Source organism: Anguilla rostrata, chromosome 11 (assembly GCF_018555375.3).
Source record: "Anguilla rostrata isolate EN2019 chromosome 11, ASM1855537v3, whole genome shotgun sequence".
NCBI classification, from domain to species: Eukaryota; Metazoa; Chordata; class Actinopteri; order Anguilliformes; family Anguillidae; genus Anguilla; species Anguilla rostrata.
In genome coordinates, this window is record NC_057943.1 from 36,013,897 (window position 1) to 36,032,530 (window position 18,634).

At 47.8% G+C, this 18,634-nt stretch overlaps 1 protein-coding gene across 3 annotated transcripts; it reads left to right on the forward strand.

The window, feature by feature from the left end:
- Positions 1-2,869: 2,869 nt before the first annotated feature.
- Positions 2,870-18,143, forward strand: mybl2a (v-myb avian myeloblastosis viral oncogene homolog-like 2a). Of its 3 annotated transcripts, none has more exons than XM_064299674.1 (8): positions 2,870-3,145; positions 6,052-6,121; positions 8,879-8,950; positions 9,664-9,756; positions 9,996-10,216; positions 11,309-11,459; positions 14,499-14,558; positions 15,382-18,143. In XM_064299674.1, exons 1-8 carry the CDS (start codon positions 3,126-3,128, stop codon positions 17,296-17,298), a joined length of 2,604 nt encoding a protein of 867 aa, XP_064155744.1. In that variant the 5' UTR covers positions 2,870-3,125; the 3' UTR covers positions 17,299-18,143. The 3 variants fall into 3 exon arrangements, with proteins under 3 accessions (XP_064155744.1, XP_064155742.1, XP_064155745.1); XM_064299672.1 differs by having other exon boundaries at positions 2,871-3,145; positions 6,052-6,148; XM_064299675.1 differs by lacking the exon at positions 6,052-6,121 and having other exon boundaries at positions 2,871-3,145.
- The last annotated feature ends 491 nt before the right edge of the window (positions 18,144-18,634 follow it).

An 18,634-nucleotide genomic window follows, 5' to 3' on the forward strand; every position in this document is an offset into this window, starting at 1 on the left:
CTCTCCACCAGCGAATGGCAAACCGTGTCTTTTTCAAACCGAAAAATGGGCAATCTGACAAAGAACCGGAGGAAAATCAGGGACACTCACACAGCAAATACAAAGAATGTAAACACAAAACTTACAACGAGGTCGTAACACTATATATATACAGACGGGTAACAAATTTAAAGGAAAAACCAACCTAAAGTGTCTTAATAAGGTGTTAGGCCACCACGAGCTACCAGAACAGCTTCAATGCATCTTGGCATAGACTCTACAAGTCTCTAGAACTCTACTGGAGGGATGGAACACCATTTCTCCAAAAGATATTCCCTAATTTGGTATTTTGATGATGGTGGTGGAGAGTGCTGTCTAACATGTCAGTCCAAAGTCTCCCATAGGTGTTCAATCAAGTTGAGATCTGGTGGTTGCGAAGGCCATAGCATATCATTTTGACACTCATCAAACCATTCAGCGACCCCTCATGCTGTGTGGATGGGGGCATTGTCATCCTGGAAGAGACCACTCCCATCAGGAAATGTTTCATCATAGCATAAAGGTGATCACTCAGAATAACTTTGTATTGATTTGCAGTGACCCAGTCCTCTAGGGGGATAAGTGGACCAAACCATGGCAGGAAAATTCCTCCCACAGTGTAACAGAGCCACCGGACCAGCGCACTGTAGGCGACTAGCATTCAGGCCCGTTCCATCCTCTTGGTGTACGCCACACATGCACTCGCCCAATTGTTGAGAGTACGGTGAAGGATGACTCATCTGACCATAGCACTTTTGTCCACATCTCGGTAGACCAGTGCATATGGTTTTTGCACCACTGAACTCTCAAATGTGCATTTGTCTATATAATGAGGGATTTCTGCAACCCTACTATAATATCCCTCTACATGTAGTTATCGAAGGACTGTTCTTGCTGACATCATCTGATCATGTCTTGCAATACATTCTGTCACCTGAGGGAGAGGTGCTCTTCTGTTTTTCCTTACATATCGTACTAATGCATGAGCACTACGGTCATTGAGTGTGTGCTTTTGACCACAATTTACAACCCTATTTCCTGATGTCTTTCCCATAGATCTAATTTCAAATGTCACTGTTTCTATTGAAACACTAGCCAGTTGAGCAGTCATTGTGACTGAAGCTCCTCCCATCCGTGCCCCAATAATGAACCCTCCTGCAAAGTCACTCAGATCTTTTCCTCTCGTCATCTTGATCAAAAATCGAGATCAACTCAGCCTGTTCAGCATTTTTATACATGCTACTCAAAACCATTGGTTTTGATGAAAAAAGCTTGTAAGTGGTATTTACACAGCAAAACATAAGCAATTAAGCTTGATGGGCATCAGCCTGCTTTTCTGGAGGTTACAAAGGGTGTGCCACAAAATTCAATCTTGGGCCCTCTGTTATTCACATTTTTATAAATGACCTAGGACAACCAGTTACTAATAGTTCTGTTCATTATTATGCAGATGACGCTGTTGTTTATGCATCCACACCCTCAATTAATCCAGCTTTTAGTAAATTGCAGACTGATTTTTCTGCCATTCAAAATGCTGTCATCAGTCTTAAGCTTGTTCTAAACCCTAACACTAACATTGTGCTCATTAGTACATCTAAATAGAAAAACTAAATTTGTTTCTATATACTCACCAAAGATGATGTAGAAAATTCAAAGGGTCCAATGTTATAAATATTTGAGTATCTGGTTAGACAAAAATGCGTTGTATAAGGTACACGTCGACAAACTGTTAAATAAAACTGAAATGCAAATTAGGTTTTCTCTATAGAAATAAGCAATGTCTGACCATTAAAGCCATATTTAAAATTGTTCAGGCAACATTTGTATCACCTTCAGACTATGGTGGCATTTTTTATATGCATCCAACAGCACCTACTGTATCTCTCGATGCAGTTTACCATAGTACCTTCAGCTTCACTGCTGGGGGTGGTTTTAGATCACAGAAGGTAGGTTGACCTTCACTTAATATCATCACTTTTATTATCATTTCTGTTATTATATCTGTTATTCCGTGAAGTCATGGAGCCATTGTAAAAGAGAGCTCTGTTCTTAACTGGCCTTCCCTGTTTAAATAAAGGTAATCAATTGATTGGTCCAGGTAAGTGAGTATGCTTGTGAATAGCACACCTGAGACAAATATGTTGTCTCTGTGAAAGGGAACTATCATTTTATAAAATAATTGAATGCACACATAAATAATGTAAGCCATGTGGTTCATGCATTTTAAAATGTTACATTTTCAGCAGAACATGGATAAACATAAGAAGAAACATGAATTTAATATTTTTTTTAATTGAACGACCGAAAAACTTTGATAAAACTAAGACCCCTCTGACACTTGGGCATGCACAATGCTTCCAGCTCAGAACACAGGCTAGCCACATAACATCACACAAAAACTAGGCAAGCTATTCAAAAAATGAAATCCCATTTTTAAGACTGTACAATGACCTAAACTAAACTCTTTTAAAACTGTATGAACACATATTCCATAAAATACTCACACTTGCATATGATATTTTATTCAAGGCATTTATTCTTATGTGTGATTTGAGGATAACATTGGTTTGTATATAGCCGACATACAACTAACTAACATTTGTAGTTGGACCATTGGAAATATTTAAATGAATATTTGCTTTTGGTGGCCTTATTTATAAAAATGCATTTCATAAAATAACTATTTTTGGGTCAGGGTTAGGGCCTATGGTGCAGACGACCTGAAACGGGCATACAGCTTCGTTTTTGATAGAGCGGGTAATCAAATACATTTTTAAGGGTAAGCAGGGTAGCTCGGTCCTGGTTTCGCGGGCATGATGGCGCAGTTTGCTCCTCCCATCAAATACGCGCGTGTAATTCCCGGGAAACCCCACGAGACATGGTGGGCGCGAGATAGAAACTGTAGCGCGAGACCTGCATGTTGCTACAACAATATCATTTTTGTTTGCAGAAAACCAAAAATATATAGACCCATATATCGCAGAAGCGAACGACTACCGTAATAGTTGTTTTGACTCTGGACTTCTATGAACTGAGCTGACGCGGTAGACGCGTAGCCTACGCTATATTCTGGATTTTGTCGGGTACCTCGGGACTGCGGCGGTGAAATGTCCTGGTGGCCTCGCGGGTAAGTGATCAGAACTCCGAACACTTACATCGCAGTATTCCGTGGAAAACAGCGCAAATTTAAATACAATGTACGGACATGTTACGGTTATAACCGGTTATCTCGTTACTTGCGCGTGAAATGAATTCGGATTCAGTGCCTAGCCAGGCAACTTACTGAGGTTAGTTAAAGTTGTAACTTGGGCTAAACCTTGCAAGCATAGAGTAATTTAGCTGAACCAGTGACTCGGAGTTGTTTATAACCGAACACGGTTAGTCGTCGATCGAAGCGAGCAGTTGGCGAATTAACACTCGTGCAAATGTACATCTAGCTAGTGGTGAAATGTTTTACCGGCCACTTGGCTTCCTACAAAGTAGATGTTGCATTTTGATGTAAAATCAAGTAGTGAACGATTAATTGCTTAACAGCGAATGGTACGACCGCAGGGCAGTTGCAAGCAAGGAATTGCTTTGGTAGTATTTTCAGGTTGCAATCAGGAAAGCTATCTAGTTAGCAAAACGGGGAAAGTGTGTTCGTTGGTGAAACATTGTGGAAACTGTGGACATGTCCGTTTTCGATGTTAAAATGCTATCGAGAGGTATTAACTGGCATTGGATATATTTACTTGACGTTCGCTGGATTGTGTTTTTAACGAGCGGTTGAGCTGCCGTTTTATGGCTCAGATGTTCAGTTTCTTACTGTGTAACGTTAGTTTGCTAGCTTGTGTCGCTAGCTGGAAGAAGTGTGCATTCCCAAGTGGGGGAGGGGTCTTGGTTTTAGTTTTTAGTCGTTAGATTCATGTTTCTTCTTGGTGTTCTATTTCGAATATAGTGTTTTAGATAGAAATGTATTAATCACACGTCTGACACTATTTATTTATTTATTTATTTAGCCAAAGTTGGAATTATAGCCATATTGTTATGATAAGATTTTTGAGCCAAGTAGTTACCGGTATATAGACTAGTGTAGCTACCTATATTCTAGTACTAGAAATGGTAAGGGACCATGTCATGCTTCCTAACCAGTGGTTAATCTATCACGGTTGTATATGTGTGTTTTAATTATTAATGTATATTTTATTTTACTTTGAAAAAAGAAAGAATTTTAACCTTGGATGCACAATGCATTGCCAGCTATGAACATGGAAGACTTGTGGATTTCACTTCATTGATTGGTTCAGTATTTAAGATCTTTCATTTGGATTTGGATTTATTGATACAGATCAACAAATCAAGTGGGTCATTTGCTGTTGAAATCGTTTCTCATCAAGTAAAAACAAACGACAACAAAAAACAGTTGATACTTTATCTCTGCTGTTTCCATATATTCATGCTTCAGCCATAATATACATGCTCCATAACAGAAATGAGGGAAAATGCTAAATATAAAAACAAAATTTTATATCACTGAATTTATTTATAATGGCCATCACAGCAGTACCTTCAGCAGGGATATTAAATCATGCACACACATCTTCAGCAGAAATATGAAATCATGCACACATATCTTCAGCAGGGATATTAATGCATGCACACACATCTTCAGCAGGGATATTAAAGCATGCACACACATCTTCAGCTGGGATATTAAATCATGCACACACCTCTTCAGCTGGGATATTAAATCATGCACACACCTCTTCAGCTGGGATATTAAATCATGCACACACATCTTCAGCAGGGATATTAAATCATGCACACACATCTTCAGCAGGGATATTAAATCATGCACACACATCTTCAGCTGGGATATTAAATCATGCACACCGCTGTGTTGTGCTGGTATAGTGTTGAGTTGCTGTGTTGTGCTAGTATAGTGTTGAGTTGCTGTGTTGTGCTGGTATAGTGTTGAGCCCTGGCGTTGAGCTACTGTGTTGTGCTGGTATTGTGTTGAGCTGCTGTGTTGTGCTGGTATAGTGTTGATCCCTGGTGTTGAGCTGATGTGTTGTGCTAGTATAGTGTTGAGTTGCTGTGTTGTGCTGGTATAGTGTTGAGTTGCTGTGTTGTGCTGGTATGGGACGGAGTGTGGCACAGTGGGTAAGGAACTGCGCTTGTAACCGAAAGGTCGTAGGTTCGAATCCCGGGTAAGGACACTGCCGTTGTACCCTTGAGCAAGGTACTTAACCTGCATTGCTTCAGTATATATCCAGCTGTATAAATGGATACAATGTAAAGTGCTAAGTAAAAGTTGTGTAAGTCGCTCTGGATAAGAGCGTCTGCTAAATGCCTGTAATGTAATGTATAGTGTTGAGCCCTGGTGTTGAGCTACTGTGTTGTGCTGGTATTGTGTTGAGCTGCTGTGTTGTGCTGGTATAGTGTTGAGCCCTGTTGTTGAGCTGCTGTGTTGTGCTGGTATAGTGTTGAGCCCTGGTGTTGAGGTGCTGTGTTTAGCTGCTGTGTTGTGCTGGGATAGTGTTGAGCCCTGGTGTGGAGCTCCTGTGTTGTGCTGGTATAGTGTTGAGCCCTGGGGTTGAGCTGTTGTGTTTAGCTGCTGTGTTGTGCTGGGATAGTGTTGAGCCCTGGTGTTGAGCCGCTGTGTTGTGCTAGTATAGTGTTGAGTTGCTGTGTTGTGCTGGTATAGTGTTGAGCCCTGTTGTTGAGCTGCTGTGTTGTGCTGGTATAGTGTTGAGCCCTGGTGTTGAGCTCCTGTGTTGTGCTGGTATAGTGTTGAGCCCTGGGGTTGAGCTGCTGTGTTGAGCTGGTATAGTGTTGAGCCCTGATGTTGAGCTGCTGTGTTGTGCTGGTATAGTGTTGAGCCCTGGGGTTAAGCTGTTGTGTTTAGCTGCTGTGTTGTGCTGGTATAGTCTTGAGCCCTGTTGTTGAGCTGCTGTGTTGTGCTGGTATAGTGTTGAGCCCTGTTGTTGAGCTGCTGTGTTGTGCTGGTATAGTGTTGAGCTGCTGTGTTGAGCTGTTGTGTTGTTGCTCCAGGGAGGATGGTGAGGAGACACTCTATCCAGACACCGACTCTGATGTGGCGGAACAGCGCGAGAGCGGGAAGGTCAGTGTCAAGTGGATGCGGGAGGAGGTGAGTGACACAGTGACCACAAAGTACTCCAAACCTGCCCCTACCAGCCATACCTCAAACAGCCCCGACTGGGCCACTCTACCCCAAACAGGGTTAGCTGTGTAACCGTGGTGCTGGGCGGTTAGGGTTAGGGTTAGCTGTGTAACCGTGGTGCTGGGCGGTTGGGGTTAGGGTTAGCTGTGTAACCGTGGTGCTGGGCGGTTGGGGTTAGGGTTAGCTGTGTAATCGTGGTGCTGGGTGGTTGGGGTTAGGGTTAGCTGTGTAACCGTGGTGCTGGGCGGTTGGGGTTAGGGTTAGCTGTGTAACCGTGGTGCTGGGCGGTTGGGGTTAGCTGTGTAACCGTGGTGCCGGGTGGTTGGGGTTAGCTGTGTAACTGTAGTGCTGGGCGGTTGGGGTTAGCTGTGTAACTGTAGTGCTGGGCGGTTGGGGTTAGCTGTGTAACTGTGGTGCTGGGCGGTTGGGGTTAGGGTTAGCTGTGTAGATGTGGTGCTGGGCGGTTGGGGTTAGCTGTGTAACTGTGGTGCTGGGCGGTTGGGGTTGGGGTTAGCTGTGTAACCGTGGTGCTGGGCGGTTGGGGTTGGGGTTAGCTGTGTAACCGTGGTGCTGGGCGGTTGGGGTTAGCTGTGTAACTGTGGTGCTGGGCGGTTGGGGTTAGGGTTAGCTGTGTAGCCGTGGTGCTGGGCGGTTGGGGTTAGCTGTGTAACTGTGGTGCTGGGCGGTTGGGGTTAGGGTTAGCTGTGTAACCGTGGTGCTGGGCGGTTGGGGTTAGGGTTAGCTGTGTAACCGTAGTGCCGGGCGGTTGGGGTTAGCTGTGTAACTGTGGTGCTGGGCGGTTGGGGTTGGGGTTAGCTGTGTAACCGTGGTGCTGGGCGGTTGGGGTTGGGGTTAGCTGTGTAACTGTGGTGCTGGGCGGTTGGGGTTAGGGTTAGCTGTGTAGCCGTGGTGCTGGGCGGTTGGGGTTAGCTGTGTAACTGTGGTGCTGGGCGGTTGGGGTTGGGGTTAGCTGTGTAACCGTGGTGCTGGGCGGTTGGGGTTAGGGTTAGCTGTGTAGCTGTGGGATGTGCTTCTGCACGATGATGAACTAGGGCTTACCCTGCCGTCCCGAGCCTCCCTCTTTGGGTGGTGTTATCACCAGCTATTCACTGGACCGTTCCTGCCACAGCTGCCCCTGGGGTTGTGAGCCTGGCTGGATTTCGTTCTGGACCCCAGAAGAGCTGAAGAGTCCAGATCAGATGAAAGCAAAATTCAAAAACTGTATGTTGCCACTTACCTAGAGTACTGTCTATTCAGCCAGATTATTTTTCTGAGATTTGACAAGCTTTCTAGATATCCACTGCAGCTCACCCTGGTACAACAGATCTGAATTTGACCAAGTTTTGTGGCCCTTAAAGCACCAGAAATTTACATTAGAAAACCCTGACGTCTCTTTCCAAATATAATGCCGCGGTTACTCACGAACATCCACAGATCTTAATTTGTGTATGGTTTCATCGAGAACTACTACTTCTACTGAAGTATGCCAACTGTTTATATCCGAGCAAAGTCTCGTGCCTGCAGACTAGTATGAAACTGTGGTTGTGATGTTGGTGGAATGTGACCGTTTGTTGTAGTTTTTATATAGCAACTTTTTAGCAACTTACTTTATTAAAACACATAATAGCATTGAAATTCATGGTTGAGATATTAGTGCAGTGTAATTTATGAAATTGAACAAAATGTGAAATTTGCTTAGGTTCTGCCAAAATCAAAGCATTGGAAGTCCTCAAACGCTCGAACCCATGGATCAAAAATGCTCACTTCCTGGTCTTAGGACTACAAGCTCTAGCACTCCACGGTGTGCTTTGGTGGAGACTGCGTAGATATACACAGTTGGCTTACTTTGGTAGAAGTAGGCCTAGTTCTTGATCAAGCTGCACAAATTAAGCTCTGTGGATGTTCATGGGTATCCATGGCGTTGTATTTGGAAAGAGTCATTGCTGTTGAGTTTTTCCAATGTATATTTTTGGCACGTAGAATGCCATAAATGTATGGCTGTGTTGAGGTCTGTTGTATCGCAGTGAGCTGCAGCGGGTATCTGGAAAACTGCTCAGATCTCAGTGAAACTCTCTGGATGGATAGATAGATAGTGGGTACGTGGGAACAGTGCATTTTTGGGTGAACTGCCCCTTTGAAGTTTGTTTCTGGTTGCAGTGTGAATTTTGCTCAGTGGTTACTTTTATCACCATTGTGCCAAGTTCACTTGGATGAACTCTGACCCTGTGAACTTGTGAAACCCCCCTGTACAAGAAGCTACTTTAAAATGAAGGAATTGTTGAGCCATGCTCTTTTTTGCACATCCCGTCCTTTTAGTACGCTACCTCATAGGGCTTCATATTTTTCAGCTGATTACAGTACTAACTGTTTTTCATTATTTAGTGGTATTGTGACGCTAATGTGTTTGCTTGGTAAGTGAACTACATTGTCGGCATAATTACAAAATATTAGCTTTCTCCAGAATTAATAAACTGCTCATGTCTACCAGCCCTTACAGTTTGTAGTTTTAGTTTTCATACTTTTGAGGTATCCGGTATATAACTGTTGAATTGGGAATTCCAGCTTGATGCAGTTTAGCTGCAAAAATAAATAACAAGCACAGAACCGTCCAGACCCGCTTTTCTCACGTCTCTGTGTTCATTCAGTGTGGCCCCTGCAGCTGATGATATTCACAGGCTTTCTTCCATTCATTTTCAGGATGAGAACCTGAAGACTTTGGTTCAGAATCTGGGGCAGAGTGACTGGAAGGCCATCGCCAGCTTCTTCCCGGTGAGCGAGGGGTAACGCATGGTCTGGGTGAAGCTGAGCGCTGGAGCGCGTCCGCGGGGCCGTTTCCCAGCAGGCCGTGGGCCCAGCTGCCACTGCTCTACACATTCAGGTTAAGAGGAGCCATTTTAGTTTGGTTTGGTTAATGACCACTGCTTTAAGGGCTGTGCGCAGGTCACAGAGTGTGGGCTGAATACTTGAGAGAGTGAGATTTTCTTCCGTTTGGAATGGCCAGTTGTGCTGGTCAGAGCTCATAGCTGCAGCCTCTGTTATCAATGCAGGGGGGTGTAGACAGGCGTGTGTTCTTGTGTGATGTCAGTGCTAGGTGTTGGTCTAGCTCAGGTGCTGACTGGCTCGTGTTGGTCTAGCTCAGTTGCTGACTGGCTGGTGTTGGTCTAGCTCAGATGCTGACTGGCTGGTGTTGGTCTAGCTCAGATGCTGACTGGCTGGTGTTGGTCTAGCTCAGATGCTGACTGGCTGGTGTTAGTCTAGCTCAGATGCTGACTGGCTGGTGTTAGTCTAGCTCAGGTGCTGACTGGCTGTGTTGTCTAGCTGCAGGATGCTGACTGGCTGGTGTTAGTCTAGCTCAGATGCTGACTGGCTGGTGTTAGTCTAGCTCAGATGCTGACTGGCTGGTGTTGGTCTAGCTCAGATGCTGACTGGCTGGTGTTGGTCTAGCTCAGATGCTGACTGTGCTGTAATGCTCTTTCCTGCAGGGTCGCACAGAGTACCAGTGCCAGTACCGTTGGGCCAGATTCCTGAACCCAGATCTGGTCAAGGGGCCCTGGACCAAGGAGGAGGATGAGAAGGTGAGCTGCACTGTGACTGCGTGGCCCAAACCACGGCTGGAAAATCCAGGTTCAGGAAGTAAAATTCCTCCCCCGTGTTTTGTTCCTGTCCCCAGGATTTGCTAATTAATTTGGATTTGCACAGTTATTGTGTCGCTCCCTGCTTGCCGCGCTGACTTGCGGGAGGCCTGGCCTGGGTCAGAGCGGTTGGTGTGACTCCGCCCCCCGCCCTCAGCCTCGCCCGCCTCGCCCCCCTCCAGGTGATCGAGCTGGTGAGCGTGTACGGCACCAAGCAGTGGAGCATGGTGGCCCGGCACCTGAAGGGCCGCCAGGGCAAGCAGTGCCGCGAGCGCTGGCACAACCACCTCAACCCCGACGTGAAGAAGTCCTCCTGGACCGCCGAGGAGGACCTCATCATCTACAAGGCCCACTGCGTCCTGGGAAACCGCTGGGCCGAGATCGCCAAGCTGCTGCCCGGCAGGTGGAGTCCCCCCGACACGCCGGCGTGTTCACCGGACGCTCGCTTTACCGGTGTCATTTCTTTGTTTCTGCGCTCTTTTACATAGCTGAAGCAGTTCAGCTTAGCGGTACAAGGGCTTGCTCCGGGGCTACAATGGTAGTGCCCCACCTGGAAATGGAACCTGTAGCCCTGAGCTACAGAAAAAAGACAGGGTGCTTTTGGTTTGGTGTATTGTTTCGTTAATTTACCAAAAATATATATATTTTTTGTAACGTTTGTTGGCTTTTGATGAATCTATATATTTTTGACAGATTGCAATTAAAAATGGGTGATTAGAAAAATGTCTGTTCCTGCATTGTTTCATCATTGATTTTTCATAAGTTAAACGTATATTAGAATATATAGACGTGTAAGCAAAAATTCACATTTTTAGTCAGAGAGAGAGGTGCAGTCTGCTGTTTTGGCTTCTCACGCCCTTTAACTGCCTGTGCTGCTGTTGAACTGAACGTCTTCATTCGATCGTTTTCACTGCTTACCGACTGCAACAAAGCCGGCAGAACAGCAGGGCCAGCCAGTTGGTTTCATTCCGCAGTCTGTTAGCATTAATACATTCATGGCGTGCCAAAGAAAAACATTTCTGTTCTCGTGTTTTGTTCTCCCCACGTTTCCAGTTACATTTTACAAAAGCCTCACAGAGGGTCGAGCTCCGGTTGTGAAGTGAACTGCAGGCCTTGTGTGAGGGGAAGTGGTCAGGGTTTAAAGCAGGCGTGGGACTGGCCACAGGCCATTCTTCAACATTTAGAAACAAACGTAATTGGAAAATGTAAATTATTAAATATTTTTTTATTTTTTTATAATTTTTTTAAACATTTTTCTAAAATAATTGCCATTGTAACAGTAAGTCAAAGCCTGTATGCTATCCTACATGTATAATATCCCATCCCTACCCACCCCCTCAAACAGGCTTCAGGCACAAAAGTTTTTTTCGAGAGTAAGGGTATTTGAGTTATACCTTTTATCCGCTTCTTACCTTTTATGAAAATGTTGAAGTGTCACACCTGTAGTCTGAAGTGAAGGGGCCAGGGGTTAAAGCTGCATTCTGTTGACTGACAGAACGGACAACTCTGTGAAGAACCACTGGAACTCCACCATTAAGCGCAGGGTGGAGCTGGGCTGCTACGCTAAAGACGAAAACGTGCCTTTGGCTGTGGCGTCACTGCTGGAGCAGGGCGAAGTCACCACCTACCACGACACTGACACACAGGTGAGCTCCACCTACCACGACACTGACACACAGGTGAGCTACACCTACCACAGCACCCACACACAGGTGAGCTACACCTACCACAGCACCCACACACAGGTGAGCTACACCTACCACAGCACCCACACACAGGTGAGCTACACCTACCACAGCACCCACACACAGGTGAGCTACACCTACCACAGCACCCACACACAGGTGAGCTACACCTACCACAGCACCCACACACAGGTGAGCTACACCTACCACAGCACCCACACACAGGTGAGCTGCACCTACCATGACACTGACACACAGGTGAGCTACACCTACCACAGCACCCACACACAGGTGAGCTACACCTACCACAGCACCCACACACAGGTGAGCTACACCTACCACAGCACCCACACACAGGTGAGCTACACCTACCACGACACTGACACACAGGTGAGCTCCACCACAACACTGGCACACAGATGAGCTACACCTACCACAGCACCCACGCACCGGTGAGCTACACCTACCACAGCACCCACGCACCGGTGAGCTACACCTACCACAGCACCCACGCACCGGTGAGCTACACCTACCACAGCACCCACACACAGGTGAGCTGCACCTACCACGACACTGACACACAGGTGAGCTACACCTACCACAGCACCCACACACAGGTGAGCTACACCTACCACAGCACCCACACACAGGTGAGCTACACCTACCACAACACTGACACACAGGTGAGCTACACCTACCACAGCACCCACACACAGGTGAGCTACACCTACCACAGCACCCACACACAGGTGAGCTACACCTACCACAGCACCCACGCACAGGTGAGCTACACCTACCACAGCACCCACACAAGTGAGCTGCACCTACCACGACACTGACACACAGGTGAGCTACACCTACCACAGCACCCACACACAGGTGAGCTGCACCTACCACAGCACCCACACACAGGTGAGCTACACCTACCACAGCACCCACACACAGGTGAGCTGCACCTACCACGACACTGACACACAGGTGAGCTACACCTACCACAGCACCCACACACAGGTGAGCTACACCTACCACAGCACCCACACACAGGTGAGCTACACCTACCACAACACTGGCACACAGGTGTGCTACACCTACCACAGCACCCACACACAGGTGAGCTCCACGTCCCACAGCACCCACACACAGGTGAGCTACACCTACCATGACACTGACACACAGGTGAGCTACACCTACCACAGCACCTACACACAGGTGAGCTACACCTACTACAGCACCCACACACAGGTGAGCTACACCTACCACGACACTGACACACAGGTGAGCTACACCACAACACTGACACACAGGTGAGCTACACCTACCACAGCACCCACACACAGGTGAGCTACACCTACCACAGCACCCACACACAGGTGAGCTACACCTACCACAACACTGACACACAGGTGAGCTACACCTACCACAGCACCCACACACAGGTGAGCTACACCTACCATGACACTGACACACAGGTGAGCTCCACCTACCACAGCACCCACACACAGGTGTGCTCCACCTCCCACAGCACCTGCACACAGGTGAGCTCCACCTCCCACAGCACCCACACACAGGTGAGCTACACTTACCACGACACTGACACACAGGTGAGCTCCACCACAACACTGACACACAGGTGAGCTAAACCTACCACAGCACCCACACACAGGTGAGCTACACCTACCACGACACTGACACACAGGTGCGCTACACCTACCACAGCACCCACACACAGGTGAGCTCCAGTTACCAAGACACTGACACACAGGTGAGCTCCACCTACCACAGCACCCACACACAGGTGAGCTCCACCTACCATGACACTGACACACAGGTGAGCTCCACCTACCACAGCACCCACACACAGGTGAGCTCCACCTACCACAGCACCCACACACAGGTGAGCTACACCTACCACAACACTGACACACAGGTGAGCTACACCTACCACAGCACCTACACACAGGTGAGCTACACCTACTACAGCACCCACACACAGGTGAGCTACACCTACCACGACACTGACACACAGGTGAGCTCCACCACAACACTGGCACACAGGTGAGCTACACCTACCACAGCACCCACACACAGATGCGCTACACCTACCACAGCACCCACACACAGGTGCGCTACACCTACCACAACACTGACACACAGATGCGCTACACCTACCACAGCACCCACACACAGATGCGCTACACCTACCACAGCACCCACACACAGGTGAGCTACACCTACCACAGCACCCACACACAGGTGAGCTACACCTACCACAACACTGACACACAGGTGAGCTGCGCTTTCCATTTGAAAACATTTTTCTACGATTGTTTCTGTCCGTGTAAGACACGAGAGAATAAGAACCTGTATATGTGTGAGTGTTGCTATGACGATCGGCATAACCCATAGAGAACCTATAACTGAGTGCATGTTACTATGGTGATAGATGTTCTGTTATTTTGTTTCTTTATTTCTGACCTTGTATGAATCAGACAATGTATGAATAGTTGAGAGGTGAGACAAAATGGACAATATCAACTAGATGATAACTCCTATGACCACGCCGTTTTCTTCAATCTTGTTAGCCGACAGACTTTGCGCTACTGACAGTTGCTATATCTCGCAGTGTTAGGCAGGAATTGGAGTTCTGAAGTGTCACTATTCATGGGGCGTGCTGCGCAATGATACTGACAACTTGAAATACATCTTCCATAATGCAGCTAATTGTCTGTCTTGGAGGAGAAATTACATTGAACTTTGAGTCCTGCAGATTTAACATTACATAAAACTCAATTGAACAAAACAACTTGTTTCACTGGTGTGATAGGAATATTTTTTATGTTGGCACAGTACATGTTTAAAATCGCATATAGGACAGTATTGTCCCACTTTACAGCCCTGCTTGAAGGGATGTGTGCCCCTGTGTTACCGCGAGGTTTGTCTCTTGTACTAAACCGTTTTATGCCGTTGGGGCTTCACCTGGTTATTTTATCATCCTTCCAGGTAGAATTCCAGTGTGATGTTGTCTTGGACACGGACCCAGAACCAGATTTTATCGAGCAGGTGGGTTTTTGTGCGCCCTGCAAACTTTTTACACCTGTGTAACAAACTGGCTGTATGGCCAGGTGCTGAACCACTTTAAAATGGCCGCTGGAGCTGTGGAAACGAGTCCCTCGGGCAGTGTAATTACATAATATCTGCTAGACTGCAGTTTGAAGAATTATTCAGCCCTACGGATGGCTGAGACTCCAGGCAGCTGCAGACAAAGCATGTTCTGCGGTGTGCCGAGGCTGTTTGCAATTCCCGTTGGTTGAAAACAGTTGGCAGGGGGAGGCCTGTATCCCAGCATGTGTATCCTGTATTCAGAACAGTCCCATCACCCTGTGCAGGGGCCACTGCTGGCTTTAATTGGCCAGAGATGCAGTCTAGTCCTGGAATGTGGGGTCATAGGCTGATGATGATGGGTAGTAGTTCAGGGATGAGGTGTAGTTAGGGTAAAGGTGAGGTGTAGTAGGCTGAGGATGATGTGTCGTAGGTCAAGCATGATGTTTTAGGAGCTATAGTTTCTTGCAGCAGTCAAGGCATGTATAAGGCAGATAACCATTCAGTTTGCCTATATTCCTTGGGAGGTGCATGGTCTCGTCGGTAACACAGGTATTCACTGCATGGGTACATGATCTTGACAGATTCAAAATGTAAAATGGTACCCTAAGCTGAGTTTAAGGAGATGGTGTTTGCATTTTATTCTAAGGCATCACCTTGTACTCATCATAGAAGGTTTGGTGTAAATAAGCTGCATTCATACACATTTGCAAGCTTTCGTGCAGTTTTCTTGCACTCATAATAAAGATGGTGATCTCTCCCCATTCCTTTTTCTCCTGTATAGACGAGACACACGAGGGATTCAATGGGACAGAAGGCAAGGCCCAAGTTGAAAAAGAATCAGTTTTCCTCTAAACTGAAGGCCGTTGTCTTGCCGTCGCCTCCTGTGGTCAAAGAGGCTAGCAGCCCACCTGCTAGCAGCAGCACTCCCACCTCCACCTGCAGTTCTGCTCCAGGCTCCGCCTCCAGCTCCCAGCAGGCTCGGCAGAAGAGCGTCACGGAGGCCATGTTGAGGATGCTTGCGGAGGACATGCTGCCGCTCAGCTTCGTGGAAGGGTCGGGGTTCCGGAGCTTCATGTCGGTGGCGGTGCCGTGGTACCCCAGGCTGTCCCAGCGCACCGTGGGGCTGAAGCTGTACGACGAGGTGGAGAAGGTGGTGAAGCCCCACCTGATCCGAGAGCTGAAGCTCTGCATGGCTGTGGGCGGAGGGGACGCCGTGGTTCACGTCATCCTGGACCTGTGGGCCAGCCAGTACGCTGAGCCCGTCATCGCCGTGCAGCTGCACTTCATCGACCAGCACTGGAACATCCACCGCCCCACGGTGGCCTTCCGCCACCTGAGCCGCAAGAACGTCCCGGCGGCAGTGGCCCGGGAGCTGGAGGCGGTGCTGCTGAGCTACGGCCTCTTCCCCCACAACATCGGCTACATCGTCACCAACGAGGCCAAGAACACCATCGCCACCAACGACCTCTTCTGCAACTACAAGATCATGTGCTCCCCTCAGAAGAACGACCCGGACGAGGAAGAGCTGCTGGGTTTCCTCGGCGACTGCCTCCCCGCTGAAGACTTTTCGGAGATCCAGTTTGGCACGCGGGTCAGCTGCATCACCCACCTCCTGCAGCAGGTCATCAAGGAGGCGCTGAGGAACTCGCGCGTGGTGGAGAACCTGCTGTCGCAGGTGCAGAACGTGGTGGCCTTCTTTCGGCGCAGTGCGTACTGGAACGAGGTCCTGGGGAAGGAGTGTGGCCTGTCCCTGGCCTCGCCCCACAGCACCAGCAACTTCCGCTGGAACTCCACCTTTGTCTCGGTGCGCAGGATGGTGCAGGAGTCGGTTTGGGGCTCGGTGATGACTCTGCTGGCCCAGGCGCGCATCGAGGCTAAGGACTCGTCCAGCTCACCCCCCATGGTGCGGGCCAAGCGGGAGCAGGTGGTGGACATCATCGGCCTGCTGGAGCCCTTTGAGGAGGCCATCCAGGTGCTGCAGGGTGAGGGCGTCACTTTCTCGCTCGTCATCCCCTCGCTCATTGGCCTGGACAAAACGCTGGAGACCAGGTCCACCAATTACACGCACTTCTGCAAAGGTCTGCGGACTGGCCTGCACGCCCACTTCCAGCCCTTCATCCTACAAAGGGACCTGATCCTGGCCACCACTCTGGATCCCCGCTTCAAGCTCCAGCCCTTCCAGGATGCCAAGCAGGAGATGGACTGCGCCACCCTGGCTGCCCCTTCCAAATTCCAGGCCCGGACGGTGGTAGAGTCGGCCATGAGCGACTTGGATCACTGGAACGCCACGGATGAGGTCTGCGTCAAGCAGGAAGACCTGGAGCACTCCCAAGATGACCCCGATCCAGCCCCCAGCTCCCACTCCGCCAGCGGCAACATCAAGCGCAAGAAGATCTTCAGCTTCTTCCAGCCAGCGGCTAAGAGCTTGAAGCTGTCCGAGCTGGACCTGTACCTGGCCGAGCCGCTGCTGGACGGCGACAGCTCCACCCAGGCCTTCTGGAGAGAGGCCTTCCGCTTCCCGCAGCTCCAGAGCCTGTCCCGAAAGCTGCTGGTGGTTCCCGCCACCTCCGGGGGCTTCGACCGCCTCTTCCCCCTGGCCAGCTGCATCGTTCGGGCCCGGAGGAGCAAACTGCCCCCCCACACCACCGAGCGGCTCCTGCTCTACAGAGAGTCCCTCAAGCTCAAGGCAGGGAAGTAGCACAGCCTTGGCTTTCCCTCCGTACGCAGTGCACGCTGCCATCTCTCCTTAATGACAGTCCCTTCCCAAACTTCCTGTTGACTTCAGAATCATACCGTTTGCCCCATTTCGGTTTAAAAGTGACTCCAACCTCTGACTTGCAAGGTGCCCTTAAGGACAGCAGTGTGAGGGGTGTTGTGTTGTGACAGAGTCCCTACGTAAAGCAGATTTACCTCACGGGGAATTTAAAGGGCAACCGTCTCGCATTCCTTATTTTTCCATGAGGCTTGGCTGGCCGATAGTCCTAAAATGGCACCTTCTTGAATTCACTTGGATCTGTTTACAAAGATGCGGTGGGGAAAAAACAAATGTTTTGTGTTTTGTATTATTATTTTTTTGATAATCAGCTGTTGTAAAAAAAGAAAAGAAAAAAATGCTGAATTTGTCAGGGCTGATGGTGTTTATTTTTCACTGTTTATATTCATGTTTTGTGGCTCATCTACTTTAACGCTGAAGGACCTTGATTATACCTTAATATATTCTATTAAAATACATTGGGCGGATATTGCAAAACTTCATGGACAAATACAGAAATAATTTCAACTTTCAGTATGTTTTAAAGAACTCTTTACTCTGAAGTACTCAATGCCCATATATTTACAACACTGTATTGCAGTATATTACATTTTCTGGATGTGGTTTTTACAGAAGTGAATCTTCATATGGATACCAGTTCAGTTTTTTATTTCTCTGTCCTTTTCCGTGCTCTAATCATGCTGTAATAGAAAACAGAAGGCAGTAAGGCTTGGAAGTGTCACTGTATAGGCTTGTATCGTGCTGTCATCTAATAAGTCTACCTCACTTTATACTCTTTGGAATTTCTATTTTCTGTGACCGAAGATTTTGTTTCAGTTTTCTTATTGGCTCTGATTTCCAGAGTGCAGACTGGCATTACAAGGAATGCGTATGAATATGAAATGTGTATAAAAAACTTTTTAATTGGATGGGGAAAAAGACACGATTTTGGATTTGAGTAAAGATTAGGATTACTGGATTTTCCATCCAGCTGCCTGTTACTGTAGATCTTTTGGAGTTTGCCTGGTTTTATTTTAACGTGTGTCTGAGTGTAAAGAATCTTGCCAGAGATTCCCTTTTTTAAGTTGACTGAAACAATTCAACAGGCCAATGGGGAAATTGGAATTGACTCACAATAAAATCTTCTGCTGGCAATAGTCTGGGATGACATTTAGAGAAGATCCACACTCAACATTTTGATTTAAGATAAAGCCTTAAGATTTCAGCCTTCATCAGGGAAACGGTGTTGTGTGCTGATGGAGTAGTATATACCCAACCCTAG

Bases quoted from the DNA above. Each gene is read 5' to 3' on its own strand.
- mybl2a (XM_064299672.1), top strand. From the start codon at position 3,126: ATGTCCTGGTGGCCTCGCGG. The intron at 3,146-6,051 runs GTAAGTGATCAG...TTGTTGCTCCAG, and splicing joins ATGTCCTGGTGGCCTCGCGG to GGAGGATGGTGAGGAGACAC. The intron at 10,217-11,308 runs GTGGAGTCCCCC...GTTGACTGACAG, and splicing joins GCCAAGCTGCTGCCCGGCAG to AACGGACAACTCTGTGAAGA.